The 15,819-nt window shown below is 39.8% G+C and overlaps 1 protein-coding gene across 1 annotated transcript in view; it reads left to right on the top strand.

Annotated features, from left to right (window-relative positions):
* The window catches only part of SETD3 (SET domain containing 3, actin histidine methyltransferase), a 71,494-nt gene that overhangs the window by 41,112 nt on the left and 14,563 nt on the right, over positions 1–15,819 (top strand). The window contains exons 7-8 of the mRNA XM_007064953.4: positions 13,660–13,718; positions 14,885–14,999. Of these exons, the coding sequence (XP_007065015.1) occupies positions 13,660–13,718; positions 14,885–14,999 (174 nt within the window). The remainder of the gene's footprint in view (positions 1–13,659; positions 13,719–14,884; positions 15,000–15,819) is intronic.

Genomic DNA, 15,819 nt, shown 5'->3' with positions numbered 1-15,819 from the left:
CCTATCCACACCCCCGCCCCCTGACAGGCCCCCCGGGACTCCAATGCCCCTGTCCCCTGATTGCCCCGCCCCCAGAACCTCCAAACCGTCCAACCCCCCCCCCTCCCCCGACCGCCCCCCAAGACCCTCTGCCCCTTATCCAACCCCTGGCCCGGCACCCTTAACATGCCACTCAAAGCAGTGTGTCGGAGCCAGACGCGCTGATCCGCCTGAGTGTGTAGCCTCACCACCCAGAGCACTGCTTTACCGCGTTATAGCCGAAATTGTGTTCTATCGGGTCGCGTTATATCGGGGTAGAGGTGTATACTAAACAGCAATGGTGGATTTCTGACACTGCTGGCTTTGGGAATAGCAATTTAAAAATGAAAAGCTTGATGTTCCTTTACCCAGATCTCTTAGAGCAAATGTAAAATCTGTGTTTTGGAACTGTAGAGTTATATACATCCTATGGAGATTCTGCTGTTGGCTTTTTTGCTGGTCACTCGGTGACATTAGTAAAGTTCCAACAGACTGAATTTGCAATAAAGATTTCATTAATATGTTTTTTTATGAAGGTCTGGGTAACTTTCTGATACTCAGGTTGTTCTGTATGTTGTCCGAATATTCACACACTCTTAATGGAATCAATGTAATGTGATGGTGTACTTATCTCCTTGCCAGGCATCACTCCAGTCAAACTTGGGAAAGAATGTCTTTTTCCTCAGGTAATCTAAAGTGGAGTCCCTTAAATGATGAACTCACTTTTAAAGTGTGGTGACATTCCTTTCTGTCAGTTGATTGTAGAAAGGTGTTGTTGGCTTCACCTGTTGAGGAAGGCATTTATATTTTTCTAGATCAGGGATTCCTCAAACTTCATTGAACTGTAACTCCCTTCTGACAACAAAAATTACTACATGTCCCCAGGAGGGGGTACTGAAGCCTGAGCCCGCCAAAGCCCTGCTGCCCCAGGCAAAGGGGCCAAAGCTGAAGCCTGAGCCCCACCATCCTGGGCAGGTGCCATAGCCAAAGCCCAAGGGCTTCAGGCTTGGGAGGGGGAAATTGTAGCCTGAGCCCCGCCACCCAAGGCTGAAAACCCTTGTACTTTGGTCCCAGGCCCCAGCAAGTCTAATGCCAGTCCTGGCGACTCGATTAAAACAGGGTCGCTGCCCACTTTGGGGTCAGGACCCACAGTTTGAGAACTTCTCTTCTAGACAGTATAAAGAATGAGAAGAAATAAAAATTAAAAGTGACTAGCTTTAAAAGTAAGTTTCACTTGGAACTGCAGTACTTGCCAACTCAAACACAGTACGCAGTTTGGGTTACAGAACAGTTGGGTGAAGAAGGCCTATTGTCTTTTGGAATTGCACATATGGCTGCTGTCCTTCTTCCTCTCTTTTGGCATACATGCTGTCAATGGTGTGTGGGAAGAAGATGAAGGAAACAGGTCTGGGTACCCTGTCCTTTTCAGTTTTTCTTCATGTGATAGGGGTTGAACTGTCTAAGGGGAAAAAGGCATTTACGAGGGAGCTCACTGAAGGTACAACTGCACTCTCACTGTCTCTATATCAGGAGTTTTCAACCTCAGATTTGCAAGGAGGTGTCAAGGAGTCAGTTGCCCTTCCGTTTGAATATTATAAGTGGGAACTCCTTCCAAAATATCATGAAAAAGGGGCTATGGAAAAGGTTGAGGATTATTAGTCTGTGTGATGACTGGGGAAGTAAATGACTGCAGCCACTACCAATCAAGAGTGTATATCCAGCTATTCCTTCCCAAATGTTCCGGATTGACCGGCCTCTGGATCCTAGAACAGGTAACTTGTGTCATGATTGTGTGTGTTTGAGGGGGCTAGAATGGCACTGCTATCTCAACTGGCTATGTGCAATTTTTTGCAAGTGGTGATGTACAAAAGAAATGGAATGGAAGATGCAATTAAACTCTGCTATGCCAGGAAGTGTCATTTTACACCATTCTCACCACATGAATCCTGCTGTAATGTAGGAATGACACAGAACATCCAATCAGTATTTATCATATGCAATAAAAAAAAATCACTGACACAAACTTACAGTACTTTCAGGTGCCTCATCAAGTCAGTAGGTGAATTATATAACTTTAATTAATTACTGTCCTGTGGCGCCTTTTTAAAGTTTAGAGCTCCATTCTGCTCTTGTGTTAGAACATTCTGGTTTGTAATATTTTTTTTTCTCACCTTAGAAAATCTAGCACCTACTTTTAGAATAGACACACTCCTAGCAGTTAATAAAACAAATTAAGTGAATGTTTTGACATGTACCTCTCTAGAAGTAAACTATTATTACAAAGTAGAAGACATCTTGTAGTTTTCTTCGTATCAACCATTCTGGACTGATGGGTTACTTCATTATGTTAGGCAGCACATATTCAATAGAAGATGGGAATTCTTGATTCTCTCTAGATCACTTGGATCCTCCTTTCTGAAATCTTTATTTAGTTTAGCTTAAGGGCAATTGTAGCCTCAGTAGTTCTGTACAGAGAAGTGTTTCTCTTTAAGGCTCCTGCTTCAAAGGATTTCCACAGCTGGGAAGGGGACAGTACCCAGCAATTACTGATAGAACTTCCTACTTGTGGCCCAGAGTGTGTGTGTTTTCACCTTGGCCTGAAACCATCATGTAGTATCCAACTTGTCTCTAAATGAAATTTCCCCATGTTAATGAATGCATTGGAAAGGGGAGACTTCACTGAGGGTGGGGAGGAAAAAAAATTCTGCTTGGTCAAAAGAAAAACCTTTGAGCTTAATGTTCAAAGGCGTGAAAGCTAACAAGGTGGAAGCTTAAGCTGGGTTTGACTTTGAGTACCTCAAGTAACCTTATCATTATTTTTTGCTTGGGATGCCACAGTATAATCCACACTGAGTGGGATTCTTTCCAGAGATGATATGCAGAAGTAAAGCCTGACACAACTTCAGTAACACAGAATAGTTTCTTTATGATATTGACACCTGATTAGTGATATTGATGCAGAAATTGTCCAATATCTTTTCCTTTTGGGATGTGTGTGCTTGAAACTATATTCTTCCGAGAGGGACAGGAAGAAGGTTCCCCAAGACTCCTTCCACTGTCTTTGTCAACAAGAATAGGAAGCAAAGTTGTACTGGAACCTCTGTCGTAATTTAATCCGAATGGAAGTGTAAGTATGATGATTGAGCCAGAACACAGAGGTGTGTGAACTCAGCTCTTGGGTCCTGATTCAGCAAAGCATTGAGCACATGCTTAGTACTTTTTAGAATCAGGGACTTGGTGGCTGCTGTTGCTTTCATCCAGGTGGTAAAGTCCTGTTACAATAGTAACGTAAAAGAGAAATTCTTCAAGGAAGAGCTTCTAAAACTGAGGCTAACCTAACTAGGTCAGTAGAAAGGTCCTGGTGTTGTAGCAGTTTTTGTTTTGCTTGACTGTCCACTTCTGCAGAGGCAGCTGTTGAGATTTAGTGATCCTATGAACTCTTTGAGAATCAAGGGGTGGAAAGATCTTAGTTATTTATGCATTTGTGCCCAGAGAAAATTTAACAAACAAAACATCTTTCTCTGAAAATATTTTTTTGTGTAAAACCATATTTCATATGGCAAACAAAGCATCCAGTAACATCAAAGGTATGTACGATAGTGAGCTGAGTGATACTCTTCCCTTACTGCCATCACTTGTTTTAATTTACTCAAACATTTTATTAAATACAGTGGGATTCAGTAAATCTTTCTTTTAGTATCTTTAGACATGGATCCCACTCTTGGTATGCATATACCCAATTCACAGGAGATCAGAATTTTTGACCAGTAGTGTCCATTGGGGCTGGACATGCCCTCTGACTACCCTTGCATGACCCCTACCAAGGGAATAAAGGGCAGAGCATCCCTAACATTTGCCACCAAGAATCCTTATAAAAGACTCTGAGCTGTGAGAAGAGAGGGCAGGTTGTGTGTTCTGCATTTACAGAATGTCTCGAAGAACCAGATTCAGTGACAAAATGTACAAATAGATATATACAAATGCTAGAAGTCTAAATACTTAGATGGGTGAGCTAGAGTGCCTGGCATTAAATGAGAATATTGATGTAATAGTGGAACAATGATAAGAACGGCTATACTGGGTCAGACCAAAGATCCGTCTAGCCCAGTATCCTGTCTTCCGACAGAGGCCAGTGCCAGGTGCCCCAGAGGGAATGAACAGAACAGGTAATCATCAAGTGATTCATTCCCTGTCATTCATTCCCAGCTTCTGGCAAACAGAAGCTAGGGACACTATCCCAGGTCCATCAATGGCTATTAGCCAGGATGGGCAATCCTCCCTGAATTTATCTAGTTATTTTTTTAACCCTGTTAAAGTCTGGGCCTTCACAACGTCCTCTGGCAAAGAGTTCCACAGGTTGTGTATTGTGTGAAGAAATACTTCCTTTTGTTTGTATTAAACCTGCTGCCTATTAATTTCATTTGATGACCCCTAGTTCTTTTGTTATGAGATGTAATGATAATCAATGGGACATGGTAATACCAGAGTACAAAATATATAGGAATAAAGGAGTAGGTTGTGTTGATGGTGGAGTGACAGTATGAGAGTCAATTAAAGTATCGCTTAAATCAGCCTCTGTACCAGATGACTGGAGGGTAGCTAATGTAACACCAATTTTTAAAAAAGGCTTCAGAGGCAAACCTGGCAATTTACAGGCCAGTAAGTTTTACTTCAGCACCAGACAAATTGTTTGAATCTATAGTAAAGAATAGAATTATCAGACACACGTTTGAATATAATTAAGGCTACATTTAAGTCACGGAGGTCATGGAAGTCATGGAATCCCTGACTTCCAGAGACCTTCCTGAAATTCTCTGCTTCAGCCCAGGGCCTGCAGGACTCTGGAGCTGGCAGCCAGTGGGGCCCTGGCAGGGTTTCAGTGCTATGAGGCCCTCTGCAAGGTTCCAGCGACAGGTGACAGACTCCTGAGGGGGCCATCCTCAGGGTTCCAGCGACGGGTGACAGCCTTGCGTGCATTGGTATGGGGGACATGCCTCAGGCAGCAGCTGGGGGTGTCCCATTTTCTCTTCGGGAAATATGGTCACCCTGCAGCTCCCAGACGCTGTGGGCGGAGAGGGCCTCCTCCCCCCCACACGCCCTCATGCAGCTTCCAGGTGCCACTGGCAGAGTGGGAACGCCACAGCTCTCAGCCACCACTGTGGCGGGGGAAACCATGGAACCGCAGCAGCAAAAGTCACAGACAGGTCACGGCTTCTGTGATTTTTTGTTTATTGCCCATGACCTGTCTGATTTTTACTAAAAATAACCATGACAAAATCTTAGCCTTAAATAAAATATCTTGGGGAAGAGTCAACATGGCTTTTGTAAAGGGAAATCATGCCTCATCAATGTATTAGAATTTTTTGAAGGTGTCAACAAGCATGTGGACGAGTGATCCAATGGTTACTGTGTAGTTGGACTTTCAGAAAGCTTTTGACAAAGTCTCTCACCAAAGGCTCTTAAGCAAAGTAAGCAGTCCTGGGATCAGAGGGAAGGTCCTCTTATGGATCAGTAACTGGTTAAAAGATAAGAAACAAAGAATAGGGATAAATGGTCAGTTTTCACAGAGGAGAGGTAAATAATGGGGATTCCCCAAGGATCTGTATTAGAACCAGTGCTTTTGAACATATTCATAAAAGATCTGGAAAAAGGGGTGAACAGTGAGGTGGCAAAATTTGCAGATGACACAAAATTACTCAAGATAGTTAAGTCCAAAGCTGACTGTGAAGAGTTACAAAGGACACTCACTAAACTGGGTGACTGGGCAACAAAATGGCAGATGAAATTCAGTGTTGATAAATGCAAAGTAATGCACATTGGAAAAAATAATCCCAACAACACATACAATATGATGGGGTCTAAATTAGCTGTTAACACTCAAGAAAGAGCTCTTAGTGTGATTGTGGATAATTCTCTGAAAACATCTGCTCTGTGTGCAGCGGCAGTCAAAAAAGCTAATAGAATCATAGAACTAGAAGGGACCTTGAGAGGTCATCTAGTCCAGTCCCCTGCACTCAAGGCAGGACTACGTATTATCTACCATCCCTGACAGGTGTTTGTCCAACCTGCTCTTAAAAATCCCCAATGATGGAGATTCCACCACCTCCCTAGGCAATTTATTCCAGTGCTTAACCACTTCCTTAACCACTGACAGGAAGTTTTCCTAATGTCCAACCTAAACTGCCCTTGCTGTAGTTTAAGCCCATTGCTTCTTGTCCTATCCTCAGAGATAAAGAAGAACAATTTTTCTCCCTCCTCCTTGTAACAACCTTTTATGTACTTTGAAAACTGTTATCATGTCCCTCCCCTCAGTCTTCTCTTCTCCAGACTAAACAAACCCAGTTTTTTCAATCTTCCCTCATAGGTCATGTTTTCTCGAACTTTAATCTTCTCTGGACTTTCTCCAATTTGTGCACATCTTTCCTGAAATGTGGTGCCCAGAACTGAACACAATACTCCAGCTGAGGCCTAATCAGTGCGAGTAAAGCGGAAGAATTACTTCTCGCATCTTGCTTACAATACTCCTTCTAATACATCAAAGAATGTTGTTTGGTTTTTTTGCAACAGCATTACACTGTTGACTCATATTTAGCTTGTGATCCACTATGACCCCCAGATCCCTTTCCACAGTACTCCTTCCTATACAGTCATTTCCCATTTTTTATGTGTGTAACTGATTGTTCCTTCCTAAGTGGATCACTTTGCATTTGTCCTTATTGAATTTCATCCTACTTACTTCAGACTATTTCTCCAGTTTGTCTAGATCATTTTGAATTTTAATCCTATTCTCCAAAGCACATGCAACCCCTCCCAGCTTGGTATCATCTGCAGACTTTATAAGTGTACTTTCTATGCCATTATCTAAATCATTGATGAAGATACTGAACAGAACTGACCCAGAACTGATCCCTGCTGGACCTCACTCGTTATGCCCTTCTACCATGATTGTGAACCATTGATGATAACTCTCTGGGAATGATTTTCCAACCAGTTATGCACCCACCTTATAGTAGCTCCACCTAGGTTGTATTTCTCTAGTTTGTTTATGAGAAGGTCATGCGAGACCGTATCAAAAGCCTTACTAAAGTCAAGATATACTACATCTACCGCTTCCTCCCTATCCACAAGGCTTGTTACCCTATTAAAGAAAGCTATCGGGTTGGTTTGACATGATTTGTTCTTGATAAATCCTTGCTGACTGTTATTTATCACCTTATTGTCTTCTAGGTATTTGCAAATTAATTGCTTAATTATTTGCTCCATTATTTTTCCAGGTACAGAAGTTAAGTTGACTGGTCTGTAAAATAAATAGGAACCATTAGGACAGGGATAGATAATAAAACAGAAAATATAATCATGGCGCTTTATAAATCCTTGGTATGCCCATACCTTGAATACTGCATGCAGTTTTGGTTACTCCATCTCAAAAAAGAATTAGAAAGGTACAGAGGTGGGCAACAAAAATGATTAGGGGTTTGGAACAACTTCCAAAGAAGGAGAGATTAAAGATTGGAACTGTTCATCTTAGAAAAGCATTGACAGGGGGAGCTATGATTAGACATCTATAAAATCATGAATGGTCTAGAGAAAGTGAATAGGGGCATGTTATGTACTTTTTCATGTGACATAAGAACTAGGAGTCACTCAATGAAATTAATAGGCAGCCGGTTTAAAACAAGCATAAGGAAGTACTTCTTCACACAATGCACAGTCAACCTGTGGAACTTGTTACCATGGGATGTTGTGAAGGCCAAAAAATAAAAAAACAGGGTTAAAAAAAGAATTAGGTTCATGGAGGATAGATCCATCAGTGTCTATTAGGCACATGGTAAGGTGCGGAACCCCATGCTCTTGGTGTCCCTAGCCTTTGATTGCCAGAAGTTGTAATGGAGATGGATCACTTGAAATTGCCGTGTTCTGTTCATTCCCTCTGAAAGCTCTGGCTCTGGCCACTGTCAGAAGACAGGATCCTGGGCTAGATGGACCATTGGTCTGACACAGTATGACTGGTCTTATGTTCTAGTAGTATAAAGTAAATAATTGTTCTTTTTCCATTGTGCCTGAGAAATAACGTGAAGGAAGGGAAGAACCTTACTTTTTTAAAGTTGCACACATATAGCATCTTGATATGTCAGTTGCCCAAGAGGGCAAAAGTGTTCAATAACTTCACCACCTCTCACCACCCCCATATCTGGCTGTCAGACTGGCTGCTAGCCTTGGTGGTGGTCGTAGTTGCTAGAGTAGAACCCTTTCTTTCATCAGTGTGGCTGCAGGCAATCTGGCAGCAGCCACTGCTACTTTAAATACTTCTGTTTGTTTTGAGACATCCTCCAACTATATATAAGCAAGTTTTGAAATTTGGAGGAAGGTTTTTTTTAGACTGAACAGTACAGTAACTCCTCACTTAACGTCCTCCCGCTTAATGTTGTTTCAAAGTTATGTTGCTGCTCAATTTAGGGAACATGCTTGTTTAAAGTTGTGCAGTGCTCCCCTATAATGTCGTTTGGCTCCCTGCTCTGTACATTGCATGCAAGATTTTGTGGAAGAGCAGCAACTTTACAAGGGAGCATTGCACAAGTTCCTCTTCTCCGCCTCCTCCCCCTCCCTCCCAGCACTTCCCCCCCCCACCAAACAGCTGTTTGGCGGTGCTTAAGACTTTCTGGGAGGGAGGGGGAAGAGCGGGGAAGCGCTGTGTCTCCACTCCTCCCCCTCCCTCCCAGAAAGTCCTAAGCCAACCAAACAGCTGTTTGGTAGTAAGCCCACCAAACAGCTGTTTGGTACTGCTTAGGATGTTCTGGGGGCGGGGAAGGAGCGGGGATGCGGCGTGCTCCGGAGAGGAGGTGGAGTGGGGGTGGGAAGAGGTGCGCCTGGAGTCGAGCGGGGACGGGAGGAGGCAGCCCTGGAGCATCCCCCAGCGAAGTCGGCGCCTGTTCTTCTCTGGGTAAGCTGCCACTGCTGCTGCGAAGGTGCTTCCTAGTGTCCTTGCCTGCAGCCGGCTGTGCCTGTGTGGTGTAAGCCAGGGGCACTTCCCAACCACAGTACAGTAGTGTACAGCAGTGCTTCTCAAGCTATCTGATGTGGGGGACCGGCAATTTTTTTTCCAATGTGCGTGCAGACCGGCAGCCAATGGCTCTGGTCCGCGAACCACCACTTTGAGTAGCACTGCTGTACAGTATATAATGCCTTTTGTCTGCCCCAAAAAAATTTCCTTGGAACCTAACCCTCCACATTTACATTAAATCTTATGAGAAAATTGGATTCGTTTAACATCGTTTCACTTAAAGTTGCATTTTTCAGGAACATAACTACAGCGTTAAATGAGGAGTTACTGTACCATTTGGAAATAGACACCCAGAAATGTAAATACACCAACCCTTGATTTTGCTGCATTTACCACCACAGGATGCCAACTCTGACAGTATTATCCCAAAAAGGTTTACTAACTTTTTGTTTAAATATACAATAGAACCTCAGAGTTATGAACACCTTGGGAATGGAGGCTGTTCGTAACTCTGAAATGTATGTAACTCTGAACAAATAAGATTGATTCGTTATGATTCTTTCAAAAGTTTACAACTGAAGATTGACTTAATACAGCTTTGAAACTTTGCTGTGCAGAAGAAAAATGTGCTTTCCCTTTATTTGTTTTAGTAGTTTACGTTTAACACAGTACTGTATTGTGTTTTTTTTTTTTTTTTTTTTGGTCTCTGCTACTACCTGATTGTATACTTGCCGTTCCAAATAAGGTATGTGGTTGACTGGTCAGTTTGTAACTCTGGTGTTTGTATGGGGTTTGTTCCTCTATAATGACCCTTTTTGATAGAATGTAAGGGCCTGCATTTAAATGAGAATACTCACTTGATGTTCTCATTTTTAACTTAAAAAAAAAAAATTAAAGCTATTCAAAGCTGTTTTGTACAGACTTGATTAGTTTGAATTAGAGTTCATGTAATGCTGAATGCCATATTTTATAGCTGCTCCCTAAAGGTCTGGCTGCATAAGCTTAAAAAAGCAATGTCTGATTTTGTTACATATTAAGTGTTTGTTTAGTTTAAATACATGTCTATATCTTTTTTGATCAACTTGGAAAATTTGCATGCTATGCAGCAGCCATCTTCTATACTTTATTAAATATCTGTCAATTATAAATATCAAGGTTTTACATTAATGTCAAGATAGTACATCAAAAATTCATGGAATATGTGACTTTTTCCAAGGGTATTTAATACTTAATGCATTTGTGTCATTTTTCTTTCTAGATATATTGACAGGTTTTATTAAGTGTTTGTTAGGGAGATTTCATTTTTACCAGGGGACTATAAAGAGAAGCTGCATGCTAAATCAATTTTTTAATCAGAATATTGTTAATGTTTTCTGTCTTCAAACTCTTATAATCTATAGGCTTAATTTAAATTTCTTGGTCTATTTTTAAGTAGCATGCTGAAATAGTTCAGGGCAGAAATCTAATATGGTCAGATATGCTGACTTTAGTGTATTTTAATTTCTTTAAAATAGCTACTAGAATATTGCATTGTGGAAAGTGTTCTTATAAATATGGTAATTACATTTTTTTGGTAATTTTATTCTGTCTTGCATCTTTTATTACAAAACCATATCATTCTTGCCCTTTGTTGTAATTCATCCATATAAAAACACGGGTTACATGCACCTGAACTATTAAGATATGGCAGTCTCTAATTTCTAGAAATTTATAAATGAAGGGATTAATGGAATATACAGCCTTCACCTTGAGGTCACATGTTCAAATCTGGATTGATGTATGTTGTGACTGAAAGTCGTTACCATCTGATGGCTGTTCAGTAGCCCATGTGAAATGAACTGGTTGTCTCAGTACAGTTCCTTGTTGTCAGATGTCTCCATTACAAAAACTACACCATCAAAATTAACACTAATTTACACTCTTGGAGAGGCCAATGGCTGATTGATCATAGTGTGAACTACCCTCTTGCTTTCTAGAGATGCTTGCTGTAGATCATTGTTAAGACATATTGGCTGATGAATAATGTCTGCGTGTGTAGTATTTGATCTGAGGCTTCATTTAAGAACTTCACTGTAGTGTGCTCAGTCCTAGACCTTTAAAATGAATTTGGATTTCAAAGGAAAAATCAGTAAAAAATATTGAGATGTTTACTTTCCTGTTTATATGCCATTTAACTTTTTTTAGTACATTCTAACTACTGATCTATTGTTGACATTCATCCTGTCAGAAGTGGTTGTTGGGGTGAAAAATAAGTATTTCTTGTACACCTAGTTTCTTTTGATCTTATGATAAACAGCTGCATGCTGTTGGTTGAAAGTAGCATCTGTTTACATTAAATATTTCAAATATTAGGATTTCACAAGGCAAGGGTGAATTAGTTTGAACCACCAGTGTCAAGTTGGTAATGCTGGAGGAGATTTTCATTTTAATTAGTGTCATGTTTATCTTAATGCCAGCTATTGTGAATTAAGGGAGGAGGGTTTGGAAGGATTTTGACTTGGCCTGGCCATGCTATGATTAATGATCAAATTCAAGAGGAAATAATCTAATTTTGTGCATAGCATTTTGGTGATTATTCTGCTCCAGTGCCAGTAGGTGGCATCAGTGCCACACTGACAAAGTCTCTCCTGGTGAATATGAACTGTTTAGTCAAAGCTAATATCAATATGACAATTAGAAAAACTCCATGTCGCTTTTCTTAAGCAAAATTGTTTTAGTACCAAAAAAAATACAGTAGGAAATAGAATAACTTTGTAAGCGTTAGCGTTATGAAGATTTATTCCTGGATTAACTCTGTGGATTAAATATAAATGAGAAACAATCAAATTTCTTTAGAAATTTCCCTGTTCACAGAAAATTTTCTTTAGGATTTCTAGGCATAGAATGAGCTTTGACAGTTATTAGTTTGTAATAGAACTGGACATAAATGTTCTAGTGGAAATCTTTTAAAATTAAACTGTAGTTAACCCTTTGGTTAACTGTTAATTTTTATTTCGCTTCTGAATGTTAACTTTCCTGGATGCTTAGTTCATCATACCAAGGTTTAATCTTTAGACTAGTAATATACTGCTAATCAAAATGGAAATTAAGTTGTCATAAAGAAATAAGAATTTTTTAGAATTTTAACAGAATACATAATTTCAATTATCTCAGATTCTAGCGTGTTCATCTTCTAATTATGGTATAGTTTGGTGGGAAAGAACGGCTCCTGAGGAATGTTGCTTGTCACTCAATATTGTGTTAGTGGTTTTGTGTGAGAGAAATTGTTTTGTAAAATGTGCTGTTAAGTTTAAATATAGAGTAATTTGCTGTGCAGTGTACAACATATATAGATATTAAAATCCTGTAGAAATGTAGAAGTTCACACTGAATTTTTGAAATGCTCAAATTATTAACTTTTTACTTGAAAATCATAAATTTCAGAGTTAATCCATTCAAAGGGTTAACTACAGGGATTGGGGAGAGCAAACACCTGGGACCTAACACCCAATTGGCAGTCTTTTGTAATGTATAATTTGCCTAAAATTGCGCACTGAGCACAAGCTTTTGTTTTCTAATTGATTTACGGTTTGGGCCACTTTTACCTCATCCCCTACTGTCCTGCACACAGTGCCAGCAAGTACATTACAGTGAGAGATGATAAATTACCATGCACTTGTGATGCTAATGCGTCAAGAGTAAAAACTCCATACTACATGGAGCTTCATGTATTAACAGTGTTGGAAAGATACAGCCAAGCAAAATTTCATTTGTATCTTAAGAAATAACCATTTGTTGATTTGATCGCTTACTGCAATCTGTCTACAGACTTAATTGAAGTGGAAGATTAAAATTATAATCATATAGCTTTCAGTCTGTTGTTTGGTATAAAGTTTTAAAGTGGTTGAAAAGTCCATGTCTTTTTAGAAAATGTATGATAGGTTATTTTAGACATACTGCATATTGGATACTTCATTTACCAGAAATGAGTGACAGGTTTTACAGGTTTAAAAAACTTTTTTTAACCACAGTACTTTATTTGCTAATGTCAACTAAGCTATATACCTTTTATATCTAATCTAACAAATGTAAGAAAAAATAGAATTACCCTGCTTCTGGATGAGTGTATCTACATATAGTTGCTGCACTAAACCTAACTATGCTAGTCACTAAAAACCATTTAAATATTTTAATCTATTGAGATTCCTGAAGTGTGGCAGAACTGTGAATAAACTCTTGGTGACTACTAGGAAGGAAATAAAGACTTAGAATAAATTCATTCTCCATATGTAAAACACAGAATCAAGATTCCAGGATAGGAGAGGTGATAGTAGAATTTGCTGAAACCTAATGTTCATTTCTTGTTTGGGTTTTGTGAGGTTGATTGTTTTCTACCTTTATGGAATCAGTCCACCTTAAATTTTTATTTTTGTGTGGTGTCTGTGGGTTCCAGTCTTGAAATATGAAGAAACAGATTTATGGCGGCTGCTGGGCACAACAAATTAAGTTGACAGTGATGTATGAGAGCATAATAGCATGATGATCCCTCTGTAGCGCGGCTGGACGCCTCCTGCTTCATTTGGCTCTTGTTAGGATCTGTTAGGCAGCTAAATAATGAAAATTCTGCTGACTGATTTCAGATTTTTTTTTTTTTTGCTCAGACACATCCTAATGCCAGCAAACTGCCCTTAAAGGATTCTTTCACTTATGATGACTACAGGTTGGTGTGCTGTTTTTTAAAGTGAATCTTGGGATCTTGAAAAGTGAGAAATGCTTCACTAGGAAGAAGGGGAAAAAACCCAACCCTGTTCGTTAAACCATTTAAAAGTCAGTGTTTGATACCCACTGGTACTCGTTTTAGAAACAACAGAGAATAGAGTTTAAGTGTCATGTTTCAACAGTCATAGAAATGGTCATTAATATGGGGTAGGAAGAGAAGTTAATTTAGCCAAATTACACGTGACAGCCTGAGATTAGTGTGGTGGTGTGCAGTTTTTAGGTAACTTTTACTCTGCCGTTTAAGCCTCCTTATTTTTCACAAAAGGTTTTACCAGCATATATTACCTCATAACTGATATTTGGTATGAGACCTGGAAAAGTCTTGCTATGCATGTGAAGTCTGAATGCATTTTGGAGGTGTCTTAAGAAGTGGAATCAGTTCAGATAAGAGGGAGCTTGAGTTGAGTTAAAAATGATAAAATATCATGAATAAGGGCTAGTCTACATTGGCAACACTAAAGTGCTGCCGTGGCAGTGCTTTAACGTGCCTTGTGTGGTCACGGCGCCATTTCAATGACGGGCGTAGCCCCCAGCACTGGGAGACTGTTTACACTGGCGCTTTACAGTACTGCAACTTGCTGTGCTCATGGGGGTGTTTTTTCATACCCCTGAGCGAGAAAGTTGCAGCGCTGTTAATTGCCAGTGTAGACAAGCCCTAAGAGGAATTCATGAGCTCTCAAAGGGATCTTTTAGTCCTTTTGTAGTTCTGAGTCATTACTTTGGGGTGGTATCTCCACAGATGTTTCCTTCACTGAGAGGGAGGGAGGGAGGTGTCAACTTAAGTGTGAAGTTGCCCAAAATGTGAATGATAAAGGTATGCATTTTAAAAAGTATTGTACTGGCCAGTTTTTTAATATCTCAATTTTCATAATTCTGGATTAGTTGAGTGAATAGACTAAAGTACTATACAGGAAATTCTGATACTTGGTGGCATATGGTAAGGGCACACTTTTTAAATTTTTACATAAATGGAGATCTGAATGTTTTCTGTTCTTTGGGGAGAAAGTTTGGAAATGCTCATCTAAACTGTTGATTTCTTTTGGGTTGCAGCTGATCAACTGGCTGTGTTTTTAAACAATGAAATATTGAAGTTTTTATTCTTTGCAGATGGGCAGTTTCCTCTGTTATGACACGACAAAACCAGATTCCAACTGAAGATGGTTCCCGAGTTACCTTGGCTCTGATTCCTTTATGGGACATGTGTAATCACATCAATGGTCTGGTAAGGATTTCTTCAATGTGGATAAGAAGCTTTAGAACTTAATATATTAAACCATTTCAATTACCGTTGCACATTTTAATACTTACTTTTCTTAAAACAGGGATTCCATCTTCCCTGCTGACCCTCAAAAGCAAGCATCTTAAAGAAATGACAACTTCTTAAATATCTTGAAATAACTATTTCAATGAGAAAATCCCTCATACCTAAAAGACTCTTATATGTAATTGCAAATCATGCATAGTTTTTTCTTCTTCCTTGCACTTTCACAAGTGTGCAGCTTTAAGAAGAATTTCCAATGATGCAGGATAGGCTTGGTGTCAAATTCTTTCTAGCAAATTTGAATATGTCTAATCTTCACACGTACTAAGTTCTGTATCTGGTGTTGCTGACAAAGGTTTTCATGAGACTAGATATTTTTGTATTGGGTATATGAAAACAGACTACGATGGAGGTGGTCTCTCAAAGCATCTCTGTCCTGGCTACCACAAGGGAAAGTGGGTAGAAATTTGCAACTAAGCAATGCTGCCTGCTCTTAACCATGCCCAAAGAGCCTTGTTATGGAGGCAGCAACGGCAAGAACAAAATCTAGTTCAACAAAACCAGTACATCTGTTAGTACATCAAAGAAACACTACTTAACACATGCAAAAACACTACTTTAGGGCATATTAAACATTTAAAAGATGGCATGTGTATATAGAAAGTCAGACCTGCTGACGTTTTGGCTTGCCTGAGATTTCCTCCTAGCTCATAGAGGACCAAATCTTTGGTTGACCAATCTTATCAAGTCAAGATTTGGTCCTCTGTGAGCTAGGAGGAAA

The sequence above is a fragment of the Chelonia mydas genome, chromosome 6 (assembly GCF_015237465.2).
Source record: "Chelonia mydas isolate rCheMyd1 chromosome 6, rCheMyd1.pri.v2, whole genome shotgun sequence".
Taxonomy (NCBI): domain Eukaryota; kingdom Metazoa; phylum Chordata; order Testudines; family Cheloniidae; genus Chelonia; species Chelonia mydas.
Note: the sequence above shows the minus strand (reverse complement) of the source record. Positions and strands in the feature narration are given on the sequence as shown.